We start from the raw sequence: 23030 nt of genomic DNA on the forward strand, positions 1-23030 counted from the left end.
ACATACAGTAATTAATGGATCTTTTTTTTTAAAGGAACAGCTTGACGCGAGCATTACAGCAATGCCTCCATTGGCTCATGGATGGACAACAGCCACTTTCCTCTGATGTTTCGAGTTGCTATGTTCTACCGCTAGAGGATTTCATCATTGCTGTTATCTTCTGTCTTCTACTCCTCCCTCCCTTATGCCCTCTCCTCATCTTGGGCCTTTCATCTGTAATAAGGGTGCACTGGGGGTGAGGTGGAAAACCTGGTGGTGTAGTGGTTAAGTGCTATAGTGCTACGGTTGCTAACCAAAAGGTCTGCAGTTTTCAGGTGCTCCTTGAAGACTCTATGGGGCAGTTCTACTCCGTCCTATAGGGTCGCTATGAGTCAGAATCGATGGCAGTGGGTTGTTGTAGCAGGTATGCTTCTGAAAGGAACCCTGGTGGCACAGTGGTTAAGTGCTCAGCTGCAAACCGAAAAATTGGAGGTTTGAACCTAGTAGCCACTCCAAGGGAGAAAGATGTGGCTGTCTGCTTCCGTAAAGATTTACAGCCTTGGAAACCCTTTGGGCCAGTTCTACTCTGTTCTATAGGGTCACTATGAATCGGAATCGACTTAACGGAAACAGGTTTGGTATGCCTTTGAACTAAGTGCTTCTTGATCACCTCCCCCCCGCCCCCCGGAAATACATTTAACTCATGGTTTTGATTTTGCACCAAAGTTTGTGTTTGGAGTTATACATTGTTTAAGAGAAGTCAGTTTATAATTTTCAGTAATTGGCTAACTTAATTGTCTACTAAAGGGCAAATAGGAAGAGATTCATTATTTCAATCAATCCACAATGAACATTTAATAATCCTAAACGGCCTGGGATTCTGGGTGAACCGCTTGGTAGCCTTCCAAGCCAGAGGCCAGTTCAGGCATGTTTCAGACGTAGAGGTTTATTCTTGAGTTGCACAAGGTCTCTGTAGGTGACTGAATCATAATGAATTTTCTATAGCTGCCAACAAAACAAAACTAACGAAAACAATGAAATTCAATACTGTCTTTATATTTGGCCCCCTAGCAAATTACGAATAGAAAGGAACATTCGTTCTATAGCAATTGTTGAAGGCTATAATTTATATACGTAGGCACACTTAAGCCTGCATCATAGTTAATAGTGCAACATTAAAAGAATTTTCCTTAAAATCTGAATGTCTACTATTACCACTCTACAGTTTAATATTGTACAGGAGGTTTTCAGTATAGTAAAGAATAAAATTAAATAAAAGACAAGAGAATTGGAAAGGAAGAAACAAAATTGTCATTATTCACAGAAATTACAATAAAATCCCAAGATGATCTAAGGATAAATTATTCAAATTAAGAAGAGAGTTTAGCAAGGTTATTATCGATGTATAAAGGTCAGTTGTATTTCTTTATACCAGAACCAAAAACCAAAAAACCAAACCCAGTGCTGTCGAGTCAATTCCGACTCATAGTGACCCTACAGGACAGAGTAGAACTGCCCCATAGAGTTTCCAAGGAACCCCTGGTGGATTTGAACTGCCGGCCCTTTGGTTAGCAGCCGCAGCACTTAACCACTACACCACCAGGGCTTCCGTATACCAGAAACAAACTAGTAAAAACAAAGGAAAAAAAATGTAAATAGAACATTTCCAATAGCAACAAAAATATAATTAACAATAAATCTACCAAAAAAGTATAGAACCTTTATGGAGAATATTATAAGCTTATCGGTAGACATTTAAATAGTCAGATAACTGTTATGGACCAGAAGACTCACTATTGTACAGATGTTATTTCTTCCCAAACTGATCTATAGAATTAATGTAATTCAATAATTCCATTAAAAAATATTAGCAGGCTAGGTTTTGTTTGTTTTTGTAACTTGAGAAACTGATTCTAAAATGTATATGCAAATGGTAAAAATATTCCTAAAAAAAAGGTAGGGGAAATTGTTCTACCACAAATGAAGACTTATGACAAAGCTATAATAATAAAAACAGTGTGATATTGATCAGGGGTAGACCAAGGCAATAGAACTGAACAGAGAACTCAGAAACAAACCCATGATTGTGTGGAAACTTAACCTATGACAGACGTATCCAGGCAAAGGAGTGGGGAAAAGCATGGCTATTAAATAAAATGTCCTGTTCCCTTCATAGCTATATACTCTGGAGAAATGCTTCCCAGTGTTTTTCACACAGATGGTAAACAAACGATTTCAGTATTTGACACACTGCAGTAAAAGGGAGGGGACTAGAGGCCCCTAAGCGGGGCTTAAAAACCACTTGCGTTCAAGAGTACTCCAACTCATGGCGACCCTACGTGTGCCAGAGTAGAGCTACGCTTCATAGGGCTTTCAAAGACTGATTTTTCAGAGGTAGATTGCCAGGACTTTCTTCTGAGGTGCTTCTGGATAGACTCAAACCACTAACATTTTGGTTAGCACCCGAGTACATTAACCTTTTGCATCACCCAGGTACAGATTTCAGATGAGTTTCCAGAGAAAGGATGACTAGGAAGAAAGGACTAAGGCCACAATGCAGGCCTGGGCAGCGTTTTGTTCCATCGTTCATGGGGTTACTATGAATCAGGGGCCAGCTCAATAGCAGCCAATAAGCGGGGCTTGGTGAAAATTTTAATTGTATTTTCTTTATATTTTATAATTATTATGAGAAAAACAAAATATGAAGTAATAAACCCAGACCCAGTGCCGTCAAGTCGATTCCGACTCATAGCGACCCTGTAGGACAGAGTTTCCAAGGAGTGCCTGGTGGATTGAAACTGCCAACCCTTTGGTTGGCAGCTGTAGCACTTAACCATTACGCCATCAGGATTTCCATGAAGTAGTAGGTATATTAAATATTGAAGAATTTTCACTTCCAAATAAAATATTTTTTGAAGTTTTATTGAGAAACTTGAGCTTGTATCTGTGACCTTTTTATCTTTTAAATGGCCACCTGCAATTCCTGATCAAGGCTTTTATTTTGATCTTTTCAGATTCCTGACAATCACCATCAGTCCTTAGGTGAAAATTTGCACAAATAAATGATTAAAGCTTTTGAAATCTTTTAAAAAGCATTTGGTAATTTAAAACTGTATTTAAAGGAGAATTTCATTGTTACATTGGCAAATGTAAAGTTGAAATTTCCTGTGATGATGCCAGTGAATCTCGAGTCGAATCAATCTTTCTCACGCCAAGTCTTCCAAATGCTAAAGCTCTGATTAGCAGATGCTCTGGTGTATTGTTTCACCAGTCACCACTTGGTCTTACCCACCTATGGAATGTTTACTGCAACACCAGCTTTCCAAACAGAGATGGGCTGTGGCCCTAAACGGTTTTACCAAACAATTCTAAGGTAGTAAATCATTTATGGGATCGTGGTTCAACAGGATTAAGAAGTAAGGCTGGAAAGGAGAAAACAGTTTGATGAAAGGGGAATCAAAGAATTAGACCATTTTAGACATGGTAGGAACTTCATAATTCACATTACTGATGAAGAAAGTTCCAAGAGATGTAGAGAGACTTGTCTGATGTAAGCTGGCTATTGTAGAGCCAGAAATTAGGATGCATGTAGGTGTTCTAAGATGCTAAGTCCAGTGCTCTTTCTGTGAGACCAGACTCATACCCCACGACAAAAGGGGTAGACAGGAGAAGTGGATGGATTTTATGCCTTTTTTTTTTTCCTGGTGAAATTAAAGAGCCACATATTTCCAATCATCTCACCTTCTCCTTATGGCTTCTATCCCACAAGGCAGCATCAATCAGTTTCTCCTTACTTTCATAATACTAATTGTGAATTTGCTTTGGAGGGCAGTTGTAGCAACAAAGGCAGTTTTTTTTGTTGTTGTTTTTTGCCACAAACAGCTTTCTGCCAAGTAGCTCACTGGGGACCAAAGGTTGTGGGGAGGGGTTAGGAGAGAATGGTCTTGGTGAAGTGTGAGGTCCTGTGAAAGATGGTCAACCCTAGGGCTGTGCTGTCCAATATGGTATCACTAGCCACATGTGGCTTTTTAAATTTAGATAGGTTAAAATTGAGTAAAAATAAAAATTCAGTTCCTCGGTTGTGCTAACTACATTTTAAGCACTCATTATCTACATGTGGTTAGTAGCTATCGAATTGCACAGCTCAGATATGGAACACTTCCCTCATCGCGGAAAGTTCTATTGGGCAGTGCTGGTCTACAGCATTAGTGAAGAGAAAGCTGAGGACACCTTGAGGATGAGGGGAGCTGAGTTTCTGTCCCATCTCTGCCAGGCTGGGAAGTCTTTGGAGAACCTTTTTAGAAAATGCAGTATTTTCAATTCAATGTCTTTATGAATCCAAGTATGCAGGTCTGTCCCAACCCTTTTTCCAAACTACGAAGTGCAGTGCTGCCGCTGTCCACTTTCGAGTGGTGCCTGCGTATCACCCGTAACCATCTGTAAACCGGGCATGAGTTTTCCCTTCTTCAGTCAATTGATCATAAGGAACTCTGCATGAGGCCGTCCGTACGTGCAGACTAGGAGAAGGCAGATAATGTAACAGAAGTAGAGACCGTAAACATTTGGTCACTCTGATGCAATTTACTTGTGACTTCAGGTTCTTCTCAGGCCCAATCTCATATATACCACTTCCATTTTATAATGGAGTGCTGGTGTGCACATTCCACTATATGACTCTGTGGGTCAGACAGCACTCAGCTCATGACGATGGCCAGCTCAGGCTGCATGGTGACTTGGTGTCCCATGGTTAAGCATTCAGTCTGTACTAAGGTCCAGTAACAAGCCAAAAGCTTTTTTTTTAAAGGGGTAGTAGTTATTTGCAGAGGCTGGCATGGCTTTGCTCCAAAATCCTAAGGGCCTGAGCTGTGTTTTACCAACAGGACCCTGCCAAAGACTACAAACATTATCTCTATCTGCGGCTGACACTTTAAGGACCATTGGATGAGCTGGATTATATGGCTACAGTGGCAGAGTGGCTTGTACAGAAGCCTAAACCTGTTGCAGAGCCTTCTCTAGGTCTTGGCCCTGCTCAAAACTAGCAGCTTTCCTAATCATTTGATAAATAGGCTGAAGTATCGCACCCAAATGAGGGATATGTTGCCTCCAAAATCCGAAGAGGCCCACTAGGCATTGTGCCTCCTTTTGAATTGTGGGAGGAGCCAGATGCAATAACTTAATCTTTACTTTAGAAGGAATATCTTGACATGCCTCACACCACTGGACCTCCTAAAACTTCGCTGAGGTGAAAGGTGCCTGAATTTTTGTCAGATTAACTTTCCACCCCCTAACAGGCAAATGTTTTACCAATAAGTCCAGAGTCATTGACGCTTCTTCCTTACTAGGTCCAATCAGCTTAATGCCATCAATGTAATGGACCATTGTGACGTCTTGTGGAAGGGAAAGGCCATCAAGGTCCCTGTGGACTAAATTATGACATAAGGCTGGAGAGCTGATATACCTCTGAGGTAGGACAGTAAAGATACATTGCCGGCCTTGCCAAGTGAAGGCAAACTGCTTCTAGTGGTCCTTTAAAAAAGGTATGAAGAAAAAAGCACTAGCCAGACCAATAGCTGCATACCAGGTACCAGGAGATGTATTAATTTGCTCAAGCAACGAAACTACATCTGGAACAGCAGCTCCAATTGGAGTCACCACCGGGTTAAGTTTTCAATAATCTACTGTCATTCTCCAAAATCCATCTGTTCGTTGCACAGACCAAATAGGCGAACTGAAAGGAGATGTGGTGGGAATCACCGCCCCTGCAACCTTCAAGTCCTTGATGGTGTCAGTAATCTCTGCAATCCCTCCAGGAATGCAGTGTTGCTCTTGGTTTATAGATATGGACAGTTTTAATGGCTTCCACTTGGCTTTTCCTACCATAATAGCCACTTATCAGGGATCCAATGTGTTCTACTAGTTGCTGAGTATATCTACTCTAATTATGCTTTTGGAACTGGGGAAATCACTACAGGATGGGCTCGGGGACCCACTGGACCCACTGTGAGCCAAACCTGAGCTTAGACTCCATTAAAAATTGACTTTTATATGCCCCCATTCTGACTGGTGGGTCACAGCGATGTTTTGCACCTCCTGGAACTAGTGTCAGTTCCGAGCCAGTATCCAGTAATCTCTGAGAAGTCTGATTATTTCCTTTTCCCTAATGAACAGTTGCTTTTATGAAAGGCTGTAGATTCCTTTGGGGAAGGCTGGGAGAAAGATTAACAGTGTAAATTTTTGGCAGTGTAGTGGAATCCTTACTCAAGGGGACATGGGCTCCCCTTTATTCAAGGGGTTGTGGCTCTGTAAACTGGCTCAGGTTTGGGATTTGATTGAGGGAGTGTGACTATTCTGGCGATCTGAGTTAGACTGCTGTTCATTGACCTAAAATTCTTCCGTTAGTACAGATCAAGTAAATATTTAGTAGATTTCCAATTATTTCACTCTTAGGGACACCATGACTAAGTAGCCAACACCATAAGCCCATATGGGTCAGACTATTCCAATTACTGCTTTGACTCTGCTGTCCATTACAGTAACTATGCCCATCTTGTCTTTGTCAATAAAATGCTACCACTTGGCCCCTATCACCATGGGGCCCAAGCAACTCCATTGCAGTTAGGTGTCTTAATTCAGTTAGGGCAGTTCCCACTGCCGAATTTGACTTACATAAAAAAGCAATCACAGCAATCTTCAAGGATGCTGGTGCTCCCTTCACAAATTTGGTCCTCACCATTGTGGTAAAGGGTGTGTCCTCTGGGTCTGTTGGTCTAATCTGATAAATCCACTCTAACATGTCAATTTCCCTAAGTCTTTGGATTCTTTCTTCTATAGTATACGAAGGCAGGTCTGGCACTTCAACTTGATTTAGTGTGGGCCATCGCATAATCCATGTTTCAGTGAACCAACAAAAGATACTATTAGATCCTTTTCTAATCTCTTGAGCTGAAACATTGAATTAGTGGGCCCATATCAATAAACCCAGATTGATCCAACTTTATATTCTTTGCACCATTATCCCACACCCTTAATAGCCATTTCCACACATATTTCCCAGGTTTCTGTTTGTACATATTAGAAAAATCAAGCAGTTCTTTTGGAGCATAGCATACCTCCTCCTGGGTTATGCTTCACACTTCACCTTTTGGGGGTTCGCTGGGACTTTAGTTATAGGTCTAGAAGCAAAAATGGTTGGTGGGGATGTGTCCTGAAAACATTCAGCAACGTCGTATAAGGCATCTGCCTCAGGCAATGACTCGGACGCCTCCCCAGGGGATGACTCAGACAAAGTCTCTTCAGACACAGCTGGGTTAATCTCATCAGAATGGGGTGGAGGGGATAACGGTTTTACTGAGGAGGGTGGATTAGCAGACAAAGATGGAGTAATCTCTTCAGATGAGAGTAAGAGGGCTGGTTCTGTTGGCAGGAGTCAGTCAATGGAATTTGGGGCTGAGTGTCCCCAGCTTCCTGATCTTCTGCCCATATTGTTCCCATCTCAAGTTTTAGGATCCCGTTTCTACCCAATCAATGCCCTCACTTTAACCTCAGAAACCATTTGAGGTTGGCAATTCAGTTGGCATTGTAGTTCAACCACTCTTACAATAAGACCCTGGGTTTGGTTTTGGGCAATATCAGCTCTGTTACTACAAGAAACATGGCTTTCTTTCAAGGCATAATTGGAAACTTTGAAGTTTTCTATGCAGTGCTTGACCTGTGATTCTGAAGCCCTGAGCTTATCTCTTTCTTTCACCAGTTCGTCTAGTGAAAGTAGGGCTAACCAACCAGGTTCCTTATACTTCTCATTTTGACAAAATTGTATAAAGTTATCAAATATGCAATCAACCTGATCCTCACTCCTCACCAATACTTGGTATATTGGTGGTGATATTTTGTGTATTTCCATTGCCATCTCACATCATGGATTAACAGTGCCCTCTTTACTACTGGAAGCAGAGTCATCATCTTTAAGACTAACCAGATTTCAGAACCAATTTAGAAAACTCATCCTTAAAATTTTGTTTCTCTAGAACCACTCTTGGTACCAAATGTCTTAGGGCTGGGTTCTCTAGAGAAACAAAACCAGTGAAGCATATATATAGAGAGAATGAGAGAGAAGGAGAAAGAGATTTATATCAAGGAAATGGCTCATGTGGTTGTAAAGGCTGGAAAGTCCCAAGGTTGTGGGTCAGGCTGGAGGCTTCCCCTGACTCATGTCCCTACAGCGCCTGGTGAACCCGAGATTGGCATGTCAGACAGCAGACCGCTGGCTCACAGACTACGAAGGTTGATGAGTACCAAGACTGGCAGATAAGCTGCTAGCTCTAGTCCCAAGAAACAGAGGTCAGATGAGGAGCCAGAGTGAGCAAAAGCCAGCAAGCTTTGCCAGAAAGTCCTCATATATTGGATGCAGGTTACACCCCCAAGGAAACTCCCCTTTAACTGACTAGCTGCTAATAGCAGCTTTCATCATGGAGATGATTACATTATATCAGATCTTATCATGGAGGTGATTACATCATCACACAGCTGCCAAACTACATCATGGCAACCAAACCCCTGAGAATTATGGCCTAGCTAAGTTGACACACAACCTTAACCATCACAAGCAAGTTGGGTGTTCCCAGGCTGAGGTTGCCATCCTTCTCAAGAGTATACTGCTCATCAACTGTGCATGGCTGGATGGCTCTGGATAGGGCTTCTGGCCTCTTCCCACTGAGACAGAGCCAAGCTGCATTGATGACAGACCTCTACCCTGGGACATCTAAAGGTTCTGTCAGGGTGGGAGATTAAATCCCAGTTAAACTTGAGATTACTGTGAGTCAGCATGGTTATTTTTATCCAAAGAAGAAAGGAACCAAGACCTCAAACATTAAAGATTTTTTTTAACTGTGGATTTCAAGTGACACTGAACTGGCTTTCATAGGTGAAACCATTTTGTTCTCCGATCAATATACTCCTCTTGCACCCACTTTCCAACACTTGCACTCTGACTCTTCATCTAAAACCCCATGTCTTTTTTTCCAGGTTTGGATGACACCTACATTTACACGAATTTTCCTATTCAGTCCCTCCAAATTCCATTGTTTCTCATGTTTCATTGCAGCTATTTCCTCCAGAAAATTATTTCAATGACTGGGAATGGAGTAAGTCTCCAGATCCTGGAGGTGTGGACAGTTTAAATGCAAGTGTTTCCAGGGGTAGCCTCAGGTTTAGAGGAATGTAACTGGGAATGGAAAAGAGAAGGAACCCATACCCGTTCTTCATCATAAGAAAAGGAGTATATAGAAAAGTCAGTTTTTAAGTGTGTTTAATGGCACAGGGTATCCCTAGATGGCACAAAGAGTTAAGCACTTGGCTACTAATTGAAAGGTTGGTGGTTCAAATCTACCCAGAGAGCCCTCAGGAGACAGGCCTGGAGATGTACTTCCGAAAGGTCACAGGCATTGAAAACCCTATGAAGTTTGTTTCTACTCTGAAACACATGGGCTCGCCATGAGTAGGAATTGACCAAGCAACTGGTTTGGCTTTTTTTGGTTTTAGTGTCACAGGGCAATGAATAATCCTTCCTTATCTGTGCACAGTGAATCCTGGTTTACAAAAGTTTTTGTATGATTTTATTTTGATCCCCATCACAATTCTCTGAGGTGGTAAGAACAGATGTCATTGTTCCTATTTTACAAGTAAGGAACATGGTTCAAAAATAATTAGTTCGAGATTGCACAGGAATGATTCCGGCTGTTGTGTGATCGGCCACTACTTTGTCATCTGATGTGATTTTCCTATGTACTGTAAATCCTACCTCTATGATGTCAATGAGGCAGGATTAGAGGCAGTTATGTTAATGAGGCAGGACTCAATCTGCAAGATTAGTTGTTTTAAGTCAACCTCTTCGGGACATAAAAGAGAAGCGAGCAAAGAGACAGAGGGACCTCATACCACCAAGAAAGCAGTGCCAAGAGCAGAGCATATGCTTTGGATCCAGGGTTCCCACATTGAGAAGCTCTCAGAGCAGGAGAAGACTGACAACAAGGACTTTCCTCCGGAGCCAACAAAGAAAGCCTTCCTCTAGAGCTGGGCCTTGAATTTGGACTTCTGGCCTACTAGACTGTAAGAGAATAAATTTCTCTTTGATAAAGCCATCCACTTGTGGTATTTCTGTTACAGCAGCACTAGATAACTAAGACACTAACAGAATTTATAAAACATCTCAACTGAAAAGCCCAGACCAGTTTCCTAAAAATACAACTAAAACACAGTAAACTATTATGTTAGAATATAAGATGCTTAAAGTATCTCTTCTTGGTCAGCAATAAAGTTAACAAAATTGTTTTGTGTGCAATAATATCTTCTCTTTCTTTGTAATTGCTTTTCTTACTCATGTGGCTTCCTTTTCCACAGTTTTCTTTAACACTTGCTTTCCTGTTTTGGGACTCGCACAACACTAAGTAAAAACATGCATTAGGCATGTAAGGCACTGTGGAAATGCATTTGAAGCAAGCACACGTACCTGGTGGAGGCTGCTCAGGCTGACAAAGACTTGGTGGTACCTCCCACTGCCAGCAATATCCCAGTTGTATACGCATTTTATTGGTAGACTTTGTGTTCTTCAAAACATCTTGTGATTTCAACTATTATTACATTTTGAATATAACTCAAGACTGTGCAATGGAACATTTTGTTTAAAATATTGTATTGAGTCTGGGGAATGTAAATATAAATTTCTCCTATATAAACATCAGCTGAAAAATGTAAGAGAGATAGAGACATTCTATGAAGCTTGGATATTGTATTAGTTTTCTATTGCTGCTACAACATATTACCACAAACTTAGTGGCTTAAGTCTGTTATCTTACAGTTTTGTAAGTTAGAAGTTGAAACAGGTTTCCCTGGGCTAAAATCAAGGTATTGGCTGGGCTGTGTTACTTTCTGGAGGCTCTAGACAAGAACCCATTTTCCTGCCTTTTTTCAGCTTCTAGAGGCTGCCTTATTACTTGACTTCTGGCCCCCACCTCCATCTTTAAAGCCAGCAACGGTAGGTTGGGTCCTTCTCCCATAGCATCATTCTGTCTTCTTCCATAGTTACCTTTCCCTCTGGCTCTCTTCCTCCCTCTTCCACTTTTTTCTTTTTAAAACATATATTTTGTTAAAATATATATAACATAAAATTTATCATTTTAACCATTTTTAAGTACACTATTCAGTGGCATTAATTACATTCACAGTGTTGTGTAAACATCACTAGTACCTATTCCCAAAACTTTTTCATCACCCCAAATAGAAACTCAGTACCCATTATTAACCAGTAACTCCCCATTTCCCCCCATTCCCAGTCCTTGGTAAACGTCTAATCTACTTTTGTCTCTATGCATTTGCCTATTCTAGGTACTTCACGTAAGTGAGATCCTAACGGTACTTGTCCTTCTGTGTTTGACTTATTTCACTCAGCATAATGTCCTCAAGGTTTTCGCATGTTGCAGCATGAATCAGGACCTCATTTCTCCTTCTGGCTGAGTAATGTTCCATTGTATGTACATACCACATTTTGTTTATCCATTCCTCTGTTGATGGATACTTGGGTTGCTTCCATCATTTGGCTATTGTGAATAATGCTGCAATGAAAGTTGGTGTACAAGGATCTGTTTGAGTTTCTACTTTCAATTCTTTGGCTATATACCTAGGAGTGGAACTGCTGGGTCACAGTCCCTCTTCCACTTTTAATGACCCTTGTGATTACACTGGGCCCACCTGGATAATCCAGGATAAATCTCCCTATTTTAAGGTCAGCTGATTAGCAACTTTAATTCCATCTGCAACCTTAGCTCCCCTTTTCAACATAAGGTAATCTATTCACAGGTTTCAGGGGTTAGGACATGGGCATCTTCAAGGGGCCAGTATTCTGTTTGCCACAAGTATTAAAACCCAAAAGCCTGTCTTTCAGGTAAATGTCAAACGGGGAGGTTTTCTGGTAGGTATGCCCACACACAGTTTAATTATTTTTAAAACTCAGATACTTTTATTAAGTGAAAATGGATTCCAAAATTTGGTTTGTTTTATGTTATAAAACAATTGTACTATTGTGGATGTGTATTAAGTAAGCTGGGACTGGAACTTTGGAAGCTGTTATTCGTTCTTCCTGTGAAACGTTATCTGAGAAATTTAATGACTAACTTGTAAAAGACCCCACATTATAGAGGACCACTAGGTAAACATAAAAGGTTGGGAAGGTGGAAACACACATACTCATTGACAATTATTCTCGGGGAGAAATTTTTTCTAAAAAATGGTGATTTATTTTGTTTTAACATATAATGGTAAATATATTGGCAATCATCAAGTTTAAAAAAATTTCTGGCTTACTTTACACATTACAATACTAATGTAAGCTCATTAGTTCTTTCTTTTCAAGGTAGGAAAGAGATCTAATTGATACTTTTTTTTAGTAGCTTGGCTAAGAATGGATGTTAGGATCAGACAACACACTGTAAATATAAAGTACTTTTCTCCAAATGTATATAAAATTTTTGAAACAAAATCACTGCCTGCTCCACAGGACAGGCAACTAGAATTTTTAAAATGCTTTTGTCCAGACCAGGAATAGCACAACCCTGTGTAATGATACTTATAATACAGCTTAGCAATATTTTATCAAGGACTTTGCATTTAAGATTTAAAAAATTTTAAGAAAAACAAAACAAACAAAAAACAGTAGCCAAGGAACAGCACAACTAAAAAAAAATATATATATAAAATATTTCCACCACTGTTTAACTGCCAGATTTAATCAAGCTATAATAAAAATGAAAACAACACAATAATACAACTTTCTGTTTGAAATAACAGCACTGTTCCCCCTCATATCCACTGAATTTTACATATGAACAGACTACCTATACTGGTTCTTCAGAGAAATGTCATTTGGTCTGCCGCATGAGTCAGGCTCATACTAAATCCTCTCCTTTTCTTCTAAGGATGCGAACTCCATGCTGTTTCCATATTTCCAACATTCAGGGTTAGATGCAGTGTCTCAAGTATAATACAATTCTCCCTTTTCCTTTACACAGTGCAGAGTATATGGGCTTAGGTTATGTAGATTCTCTTTTACTCTACATCACTGTCCTTTTCTAAATTCATGGCAGTATTCAACGGGGTGCAGTAGTTTGGCTTGTCAGAAGGTACGTAGCCTGGCAGACACAAACACTTGTAGGAACCTTCTGTGTTAATGCACTTGGCATTCTTGCAGAGAGACATCCGGTTGTTCAACTCGTCGCACTCGTTTACATCTGTAATAAAGCCAAGCCATGCAGGTAAACACCTTTAATATCACCCTGGGAGGAAAAGTAACCTACAGCTTACCTGAGGCATCAAGGCTGGCATCTGGTCCCAACACCGTTGGCCATTGCCCACCTGCCCCCCTTGTTCAAGCGGCACAGTCTTCCCCACTATTGTCTGTTTCAATCATATGCTAGATAAACTAGACTTTTTAGGTTCTAAAAGGGTACATTATCGGGAGATTCTAGAATTTCCTTCCTTGTTATTTGGCACAATATCAACGTTTCATCTGTCAACTTGACATTTTATAGTCAAGCCTCAAGAGAGTTAGAGGAAGTATATTACGTCTAAATTCCTCTCAATCAACCATAGATACAAAAGAACTGTTAAAACTGTCAAGAGGAATACAACTCAGAATCAAACAAGTAAGCAGAGAGCCCTTTCTTTGAGCAGCCTCTAGACGCTCTCACATGTACGTTCGTGGGTTTCTTTCCACAGGAGATCCCTTTATGTCTTTACTCACTTGAAATACTTGTAATGACTCAGGTCATCTATTTTCCAGGACCACCACAGACTAAAATTAACAAAACTGTAGTGGTTAAAGGAACTGCTATAGGCGGGAGCAGAAGAGTTACAAAAAATTGAAGAAAAGCTTTAAAAAGAAAATTCGAGTCAAGGGCCTTTTAGCAGAGGGGCAAACAGGCTTTGAAAAAAACAGCACTGAGTCACACAGAGAAGGTTAAATGTATTTTACTGTTCCCTTAAATATTTTTTTTTTAAACAAAGGAAGGCAATGTGAAAGATACTTTTAGTAAGAATTTTTTTCCTTTTTTTAAATTGGGTTTTAAATGAAAGTTTACAATTGAAGTCAGTCTCTCATACAAAAACTTACACACGCCTTGCTATACAACCCTAGCTGCTCTTCCCCTAATATGACAGCACACTCTTCCTCTCCACCCTGTATTCCCCGTGTCCGTTCAGCCAGCTCCTGTCCCCCTCTGCCTTCTCATCTCCCCTCCAGGCATGAGCTGCCCCCATAATCTCATACGTCTACTTGAGCCAAGAAGCTCAAGTATCATTTTCAGTATCATTTCTGTCTTATAGTCCAGTCCAATCTGTCTGAAGAGTTGGCTTTGGGAATGGTTCCAGTCTTGGGCTAAAAGAGGGTCGGGGGGGCCATGACCACTGGCGTCCCTCCAGTCTCAGACCATTAAGTAAGAATTTTACCCAAAATGAATACCATGTCAAGAATTCAGGGAAATTATTACTTACTGCATAGTCAAAAGCCAAATTTGAAAATGTCACAACAATCACCTGGGACATTCTGGCCTTTCCTTCACATTTACCAGTATACGAATAAATGAGACATTAACTCTATCTTAAATGTACTCAATCAATTGAGATCTGGCCACAGAGGATCTCAGGAAAAGAATAATTTTCCTTATTGTTCTTACCGACACAGGTCATCTTGGTCATATCCAAGTGATAGCCATCGAAGCAATCACAGGTGTAACCCTCCTGCACCCTCACACAGCGGCCATTCTCACACCCATTGAGGATGCCACATTCCTCAGCCTGTAACTCCTCAAAGCTATTTAGAAAGGCTGGAAAGGAAAACAGGGGCCAAGTTAGAAAATTTCAACCCTCTATAAACCCTCTGATATAATTTAAAAAAACTATATAATTCTTAAGGTGATGCTTTATCGTACAGACATGTCTGAGACATTAAAGTCAGCATTAAAATTTAATACTTAATGTATCTGTATATAACGTTGTTGTTATCTGCCGCCAGTAGGCCCCTGACTCATGGCGACCCAATGCGTAATGGGATTGGATCTTTGTGACCTACAGGATTTTTATTGGCTGGTTTTTCAGAAATAGATCACCGGGCTTTTCTTTGTCTATATTAGTCTGGTAGCGCCATTGAAAGCTGTTCACTATCATAGATCATAGCAACACAAAATCCAACAAGGCTGCACAAGAGGTGCACTCCACATGGTAGGTGAGAATTCCACAACTGAACCACCCCTGCTCCTTGCATATACCATTGAACTTAAAAATATTTAAAAGTTCATAGATGTCATACAGGTTAGCCTCACATCTTAAATTCTGATGTTCTATATTAAAATTATGTAATTAATATGGGAAAGGTAGGTACGACTTTTGTTTTTGCTCTTAACTACTAAAAGTTTTCATTCCCAAATTTCCAATTCCCTGAGTCCTCAGTAGCACAAGTAACAGAAAATCGTTTAGGGCTGAACGAATGGGATTCACAGTCAGAGTTCAGTAGGCATTTGCGAAGAGGATCATGGGAGTTTGAGCCAATGCTTTTTCAGTTGGAGTTCTGAAGACCAGAGAGAAGCCAGGCTGGCATTGCATTGTGAAATCTGTTTGTTCTGGCTTTGGGATGAGCCTTACAAAAGGGCTCTCAGGAGATCAAAGCTTAAAGGCTGTAAAGGGGACACAAAACATCCTGATAAATGAGGAAAGTACATCATACTTGTGTTTATACAAGCAAAAGTCTTTTTGAAGGAAACAAATATGTTCTTGCTTTTGGCTTTTTTATAGTTTATGTTTGTTTAAACTAATTCAGAGCTAGAGTTTCTACAGTTTTAGTAATATAAAAACAATGTAACCAGGTATCAAAAGCGTTTAGCTCTCTTTCTAGAGAGGAGAGTTGTAAATATAAATCCATGGTGACCCAAACATAGTACTGATGTTGCCTCTCATCCCCACCCACCCCAATGTCACTACATCATTAGTTCTTTTTAAGAAAAAATCAAAACACTGCTAGAACTCTCAGCATATCTGGCCTTTGAAGCAATCTCCAGTGGAACTGCAGGGGGCAGCAAAATATCATTGCTTAAGCACGGCCTTGTGTTCCATTTCAGTGATTCCGAGAATTGAGTAAGGCATTAATAGGCCCTTTTTAAAGAGAAAAAAGAAATGTTATATATCATCAAGAATATGTTAGCAGGTCTCCAAAGCCAGTTTGGGAAATACACTTTAAGAAAGTAAAATCTTTATGAAAATGCTTTCAAATACCATATATCACAGCAAAGTAATTTTGCCTTTATAACTAGTAACATTATTTTTCTTATTAGAGAAGTTAAAACATGAAATTAAATTTTGAAGCTCCCACCCACATATCAAGTGGACTCCTAAAAATACTTCTTCAGGACTCTAGGAAGAGGGGCAGCCAAGGACAGCCCCTGGTCTAAACCAGGCCTCCTGCCCACTTTTTGTTTATGGCTGCTTCCCTGACCCTAAGGCCCAGTTGAATAGTTGTGACAGAGACTGTATGAACTACAAGGCCTAAAAATTTTACCATCTGGTCTTTTATGGAAAAAGTTAGCGAATCCCTGGTTGAGGAGATTCCAGTTTCAGAAATACTACTCTAACACCAGCCATCAGCTCAGCTCTCTTAAAAAAAACAGATGGCAGGAGATGGTGAATCATAAAGATGCTAAGAAACTACAGTATCTCCTCTATGTTACTATCTACCCAAAATTGATCATTTGTTTACCATAGCATGAAGCCCTTTGCTGCCTGTCAGTAAAATGGCTAAGAAGTGGAGCCATTTCTCTGTAACCTGTAAGAAATTTGAAGGCCACTACATAGTCAAAGCTGAAGGTCTTGGGACTACATCTCAGCTTCCTATGTTGCTAACTAGGAAACTGATAAGACACCAACATGTTTACTTCTTAACATTTGTAGCGAATTAAAAAACAGCTTTAAAGTAATGTCAGCATTAAAAGAAGGTGCATAAGCCAGAATATTTCAACATCAGCATTCCTAGTATCTGAACTATCATGCAACAGAGGCTACACACATGAGCCGTGGGATGAACTGTCAGAGCTGCACGTAGGCTTAACCTAGTATTTCTGAATTTATGGGGATAACTGGGCTTTCTTTCAACCTTAATATTTCTACTTCTCCCTACCTTTCCCTCTCCCCTCCTTTTTAAAGTAAATGTTTATTGATGTATAACCTATACACAGAGAGGTACACCTATTATAAGTATACAGCCTTATAGTGCATTTAGGCATACTTCATAAAGTAGTATGTGGTTTGGCTTTGTTGGTTAAAGGAAATAGTGTTGTTAATCTATGGTGTTAGAAGTTAGGATAGTGGCTACCCTTGGTGGCGGGTGGGACTAGAAGATAGCACCAAGAGTCTTCTGAGAATGTTCTTGACCTGGGTGGGGGTTACACAGGTATGTGTTAATCAACCTAGCTGGACTGAGAGAATGTTATTTACACGTAAATTTTAAATCATTCTTGATTCTACTATATGACCAATATACTGTATCCTCCAAAAAACAAAAGGCAGGCAGGCAGAAAGGGAGAGAGGGAGGGAGGCAGGAAAGAAATGGATGGGGTAGGGGAAAGAGAAAGGACAGGGAAGGAAGAAAACGCTCTGGTGGCTCTGTGGTATAATTGTCTCCACCCATGCAGGAGACCTGGGTTTGATCTTCGACTAATACACTTCAAGCACAGCCACTGCCCATCTGTCAGTGGAGGCTTGCATGTTGCTATGATGCCTAACAGGTTTCAGTGGAGCTTACAAACAAAGACAGACTAGGAAGAAAGGCCAGGCCATCTACTTCTGAAAAATCAGCCAATGAAAACCCTATGGAGCACAACTGTCCAATCTGCCCCACCCCCCATCATGAGGATGGCTCATTACCTGGGAGCATTTCATTCTTTTGTGCATGGGGTCACCATGAGTCAGGGGCTTAGTTGATGGCAGCTAAAAACAACAACTCAAAATTTAGATAGCTCCCAAGGCTTTATGTTCCTCCTCTAGAACAAGGCCATGGCTAATTTGTTTTGTGTATAGGTGACATGATCCAATGAAATAAAATACTCCGTTGTATTTTGTAATTCAGCAGCGTCTCCAATGTTCTAACTCAAACTTCTTGATCCGCAAGGCTTCCCTGTCTTGGAATGTGGTGCAACTGACACACATCAGGAGGGTCCTTCTGTAAGATGTGGACAAGTCTCCTGCAATCTGCTCTGCCCTCTGTCTGCTCCTGAAGTGAGACAGCCTATTACCTACTATTTCCTTCTGCACAGTTCCATTTTTCAGACTTCAAATTATCAATTTAGATTTGCACAGAAACACTGAGCTTGTGTGCTGGTTGGCTTTCTCACTTAGGACACTCTGGCTGTGCACTGTGAGAGACTGACTTTCTGAGTGAGAACAGATTTGCACATGCACACTCCACCTCCCCCAAGGAAAGCTCTGCTCACAAGCCCAGGGAAAGCTGGCACACATCATTCTTACTTAATAAATCCCCTCACAAGTGCATTCTAAAAATTAATTTCCAACCAAGACAGCAATTTTTTGACCTCCTACTCAAAAAAAAAAAAAAAAAAAAACTCGTAAGGATCAACTTGGTACAGTGAAATCTGTCATTTCATTGTGTATAAAGTGGCTACAATACATCTATGCTCTAAAGAAAACTCTGGCCCTCCAACTAGACCACCACTTAATGTGTAATAAAACAATTTCGTTACGGAAATTCGAACAATAAGATCATTTTCTTGACTTTTTTATTAAATAATATTTTACGGTGTTTTTGGTGGTTTACACAGCAGTTTAGGTTCTCATTCAACAATTTCTACACAAGTTGTTCAGTGACAATGCTTACATTCTCCATGGTGTGTAAACATCTTCATTTTTGTACTGGTTGTTCTGTTTCCATTAATCTAGTTTCCCTGCCCCCTTACATTCTCATCTTTGTTTTAAAGTAGTTGTCAAATTTATGGTCTCATATAGGTGACATTTTCTTGACTTTCAAAGAAAGTAAACATATCAGTACCCCCACCACCAAGACCAATAATCTAATCCAGTGGTTCTCAAACTTGAGCATGCATAAGAATTCTCAGAGGGCTTGTAAAACACAGATTTCTGGGTCCTACCCAAGAGGTTCTGATTCAGCAGGTCTGGGATAAAGCCCTGAAACGTACATTTCTAACAGGTTCCTAGGGACCATGTTTTGAGAATCCCTGACTCATCTATAACTACAATTTAGTTTCAAAGTGACTGTAAAATTTTGCTTACGGTCTTGAGTGAAGTAGGGATTGGCTTCTGGAGCATACTGCTCACTGAAGTCAACCAAGGCATCCCGTCCATATGGCCGCCGGTGTCCCGTAACGGGAATGTTACACAGCTGGGCATAGTCATCTAGGAAGGAAATCACAGGAAACATGAGACACCACCACAGTGTGCTCACATCCACTCATGGCTCAGGGTACCAGAACCTGCCCACCGTACCACTGGTCACACACACCAACGTCCATACCTCACAGGTCTAAATATTTTTATGGAACTCCACACATCCACATACAACGAATGCTGGAGAGCATAATTAAGACTCTAAACTGAAGGCCAAAAATAAGAGCTGAAGAGTTGGTAGCACACCTCTCAGAATAGTAAGAACTGAGAGTGCTTCGGGCGTTTTGGAAGAATGATACTATCTGAACCTGCCAGGTGTCATCAGAAACGTTTTAAAGATACAGTCATTCTAATAGATAACGTTTTACTCACTAGAGACGAAACAGAGTCCCTGGGTGGTGCAAATGGCTAATGCACTCGGCTGCTAACTGAAAGATTGGAGGTTCAAGTCCACCCAGGGATACCTTAGAAGAAAGGCCTGGTGATTTAATTCTGAGAAACCAGCCACTGAAAACCTTATGGAACACAGTTCTACTCTGACACACATGAGTTTGCCATGAGTTGGGATCAACCAGATGAGAATGTTGCTGGTACTCTGCTTGAATTTAGTCGCCACTATTTTAACTCTGAAGCCCTGGTGGTGCAGTGGTTAAGAGCTACGTCATGCTATGGCTGCTAACCAAAAGGCTGTCAGTTCAAATCTACCAGCTGCTCCTTGGAAACCCTATGGAACAGTTCCACCCTATCCTGTAGGGTTGCTTTGAGTCAATCAACTTGATGGCAAAGCGTTTTATTTTAACTCTATACTCAAGACCAGATCCTCATGATTAGCATCATAGCAATTCTGATGATCATAGTAATGACGGTCATAGTAATAACGATAACAGTGTGGCAGTGGTAGCAGTAATACTACCCACTGCCGTGGAGTCGATTCCGACTCATAGCGACCCTAGAGGACAGAGTAGAACTGCCTCATAGAGTTTCCAAGGAGCGCCTGGTAGACTTGAACTGCCGACCTCTTGCAGTCATATAATGCTTGCTCTGTGCCAGGCACTATTCCAGTAAGCACTTACCACGTTCATTCACTGACACACTCCCAACACCATATGAAGAGGTACTTTTATTATCCCCATCATATGCATGAGGAAATGGAAGCACAGAGAGGTTAAACAATAGCTGGTATGTGGCAGTGCCAGATTTGAACTCAGTAATGAAGCTCCAGAGTGCACACTTCTAACCACTATCATTCTGCCTCTCCTACAAGTATGTCAGCTCCTTTGGAATCCTTGTCTACCTCTTCTACACCCTAGCTACATCCATATGCAGTTACTACCTCCTGAGGCCATATTCCTAGGCCAAGTTGGGCCAGCCCCATGGCAATCTGACCTCTAAACACTCCTTTAGACCTCCTTAGTGGATCTCCCCCACCCTTAGCCCATGTCATCTTGGTTTTGGTTCTCCATTTGCCCTGGGAAGACTGAGCTTTCAATGAACTTCATGGACCCAGGCCCTTGCCTGCATTTAAGGGTAAAATTATTTAGAAGGAGTAGGGAGGAGAGCTTTAGAGAGATAGCTCCATGTTCTGAATGTCAGCCAGTGTTGCAGAAAATATACTGCTCAAAGATTCATGTAGCAGTTGGTGAAAATTCTGGGGCTCCCCATACCTCAGGAGCTCTGCCAGGACTGGGAGCTGCAGGAGGCCAACAGGCCTAAGAACTGGATGGACTCTTATGGGGATGCCCCTCAAAGCAACAGCCACGCTGGCCTCGACAGCAGATTAAGGGAGTTTTTTTCTATTTTGTTTCCTTTTGTGAAATATGAAACTAAAGAAAAGTACTGAGGCAGTTGTGTAAACTTCCTCAAGGCTTTTTCATCTCCCCCTACTTAAATTACTTGAGGGTGAGGGTGAGAGGCTTAGGGTATGTGTATATGTGTGCGCACGCGCGTGCGTGCATGGGTGTTCGCGCATAATCACGTTCACTCCTAGAGTTAAACAAAGTAACTGTAAGGCCAGAAAAGATCTTGAACAGCTGGAGAAGGGAAGGACTCTGATTGCCCTTGCCTAAAATTCTCTTTGTGTAGAGGCATTAGAGGAATGACATAAAGACCCCAGACGTCCCCAGCACTTTTGCATGAAACTATTCCATGAGAAATATTAATTTCATTAAGGAAACAGCTGAACCTGGAAAAAGATCCTTGACTAGAAAAATATAACTTCAAACAAAGAAAGCCCAAATGGTTGCCAGTTCTGCTTAAAGTTTGAAAAGAAGAATTAAGGATTCCCTGAGAGAGCAGAGATTGCGGAAATGTTTGTAAGTTTCAAGTGCTGAGATCATTTTTCTCTCATGACTTTTTATATACACTTGTACATCTGAAAGGGAGATTGTTCAATTAGGTTATATCCAAGCAACTGTTCTGGTCAAGAGTGAATATTAAAGATAAATTAACACATGTGCGTATTTTGTAAAATGAAATCCAGGCACAGTAGAGCATGTTCCTCTCTGACACATGGCTGTCCCCTCACTGAAATTCGAGAGCCCAGGGCTGTGGACCAACAGAGTTGAGGCCTGACCAGGCTGTCTGGCCCTCAAGTCTATATCCTCCCCCGAGCCTGTGCCCTCCCCCAGCCGATGTCCTTCCCCAGTCTGTGCCCTACCCCTAGCCTGCCCTCCCCTAGCCTGTGCCCTCCCCCTAGCCTATGCACACCCAGCCTGTGCTCTCCCCCAGCCTGTGCCCTCCCCATAGCCTGTGCCCTCCCTCTCCTTCACAAAGGAAATGAGATGGCCTCTCTTCTCCAAGCTGTCACCACCTGGCAATGCAAAAGAAGGGTCACGCAGGTGAGAGGAGTACAAAGGAGGAGCAGGTTCCCATGCAGAGGGTTTAAGAAGAGCTTCATGGGAAATGTTGCCCTTGAACTGAAACTAAGCAGATGGGTAGGATTTATCTTACAGGAAAATTTCATTTTGAATCAATTTAATTCAAAATTGATTCAAAAAAAGAGAGAGAGCTTACCCACAGGCATCAAGAATGGAAATTGTGAGTTGTGTTTGGGGACTATCAAGTAGTTCCTATAAGAAGGCTCTGACCTGCCCAGGCTGTGAAGAGGGCATCAGAGAGGAATGGGAGGGTGGTACCTCTGGGATTCACCACATCTTCTTACCTCCTTTCTTTCCCCTCATCATGCAGTTTTCTCTGAAGATTCTCAAAACTTACAGTCCTTTACAGCTTCACTTTCTCAACTATATTAACATTCCAAACTTCAAGAGTGCTGGTCAGTTATCAAACATCATTTCTGCATTAAATGTACTCTCTTCTGTATGTGAAGATGTGCTGCAGTCTCATCATCATTAGGACATGTATTTTGAGTTATATTTCTGGGAGCATGGATGGGTCTGTCCTGATCCACCCACACTGCCTCCCCCATGGTATACATCTGCTCTGACTCTTGGCCAGGGTCAAGGGTAAGTGAGCGCAGGGTAATGGAAATAACATGGGCTTTGGAGGCAGAAGACTGGGCTCAAGTCCTGATTTCAACACTCAACTTTCCAGCTTAGCAGTTTTGGGCAAGCCTCAGGTTCCACACCTGTCACACAGGGATAATA

General features: G+C 41.2%; 1 protein-coding gene across 9 annotated transcripts in view; it reads right to left on the reverse strand.

The window, feature by feature from the left end:
* Window positions 1-12734: 12734 nt before the first annotated feature.
* The window catches only part of LTBP1 (latent transforming growth factor beta binding protein 1), a 737180-nt gene continuing 726884 nt past the window's right edge, over window positions 12735-23030 (reverse strand). For all 9 annotated transcript variants that reach the window (XM_064277221.1, XM_064277224.1, XM_064277220.1 and 6 more), the window contains 3 exons: window positions 19315-19437; window positions 14700-14849; window positions 12735-13256 (listed from right to left, as the gene is read on the reverse strand). In XM_064277221.1, coding sequence (XP_064133291.1) covers window positions 13075-13256; window positions 14700-14849; window positions 19315-19437 — 455 coding nt within the window. In that variant the 3' untranslated portion in view covers window positions 12735-13074. The remainder of the gene's footprint in view (window positions 13257-14699; window positions 14850-19314; window positions 19438-23030) is intronic.

This window comes from Loxodonta africana, chromosome 26 (assembly GCF_030014295.1).
Source record: "Loxodonta africana isolate mLoxAfr1 chromosome 26, mLoxAfr1.hap2, whole genome shotgun sequence".
Classification (NCBI taxonomy): Eukaryota; Metazoa; Chordata; class Mammalia; order Proboscidea; family Elephantidae; genus Loxodonta; species Loxodonta africana.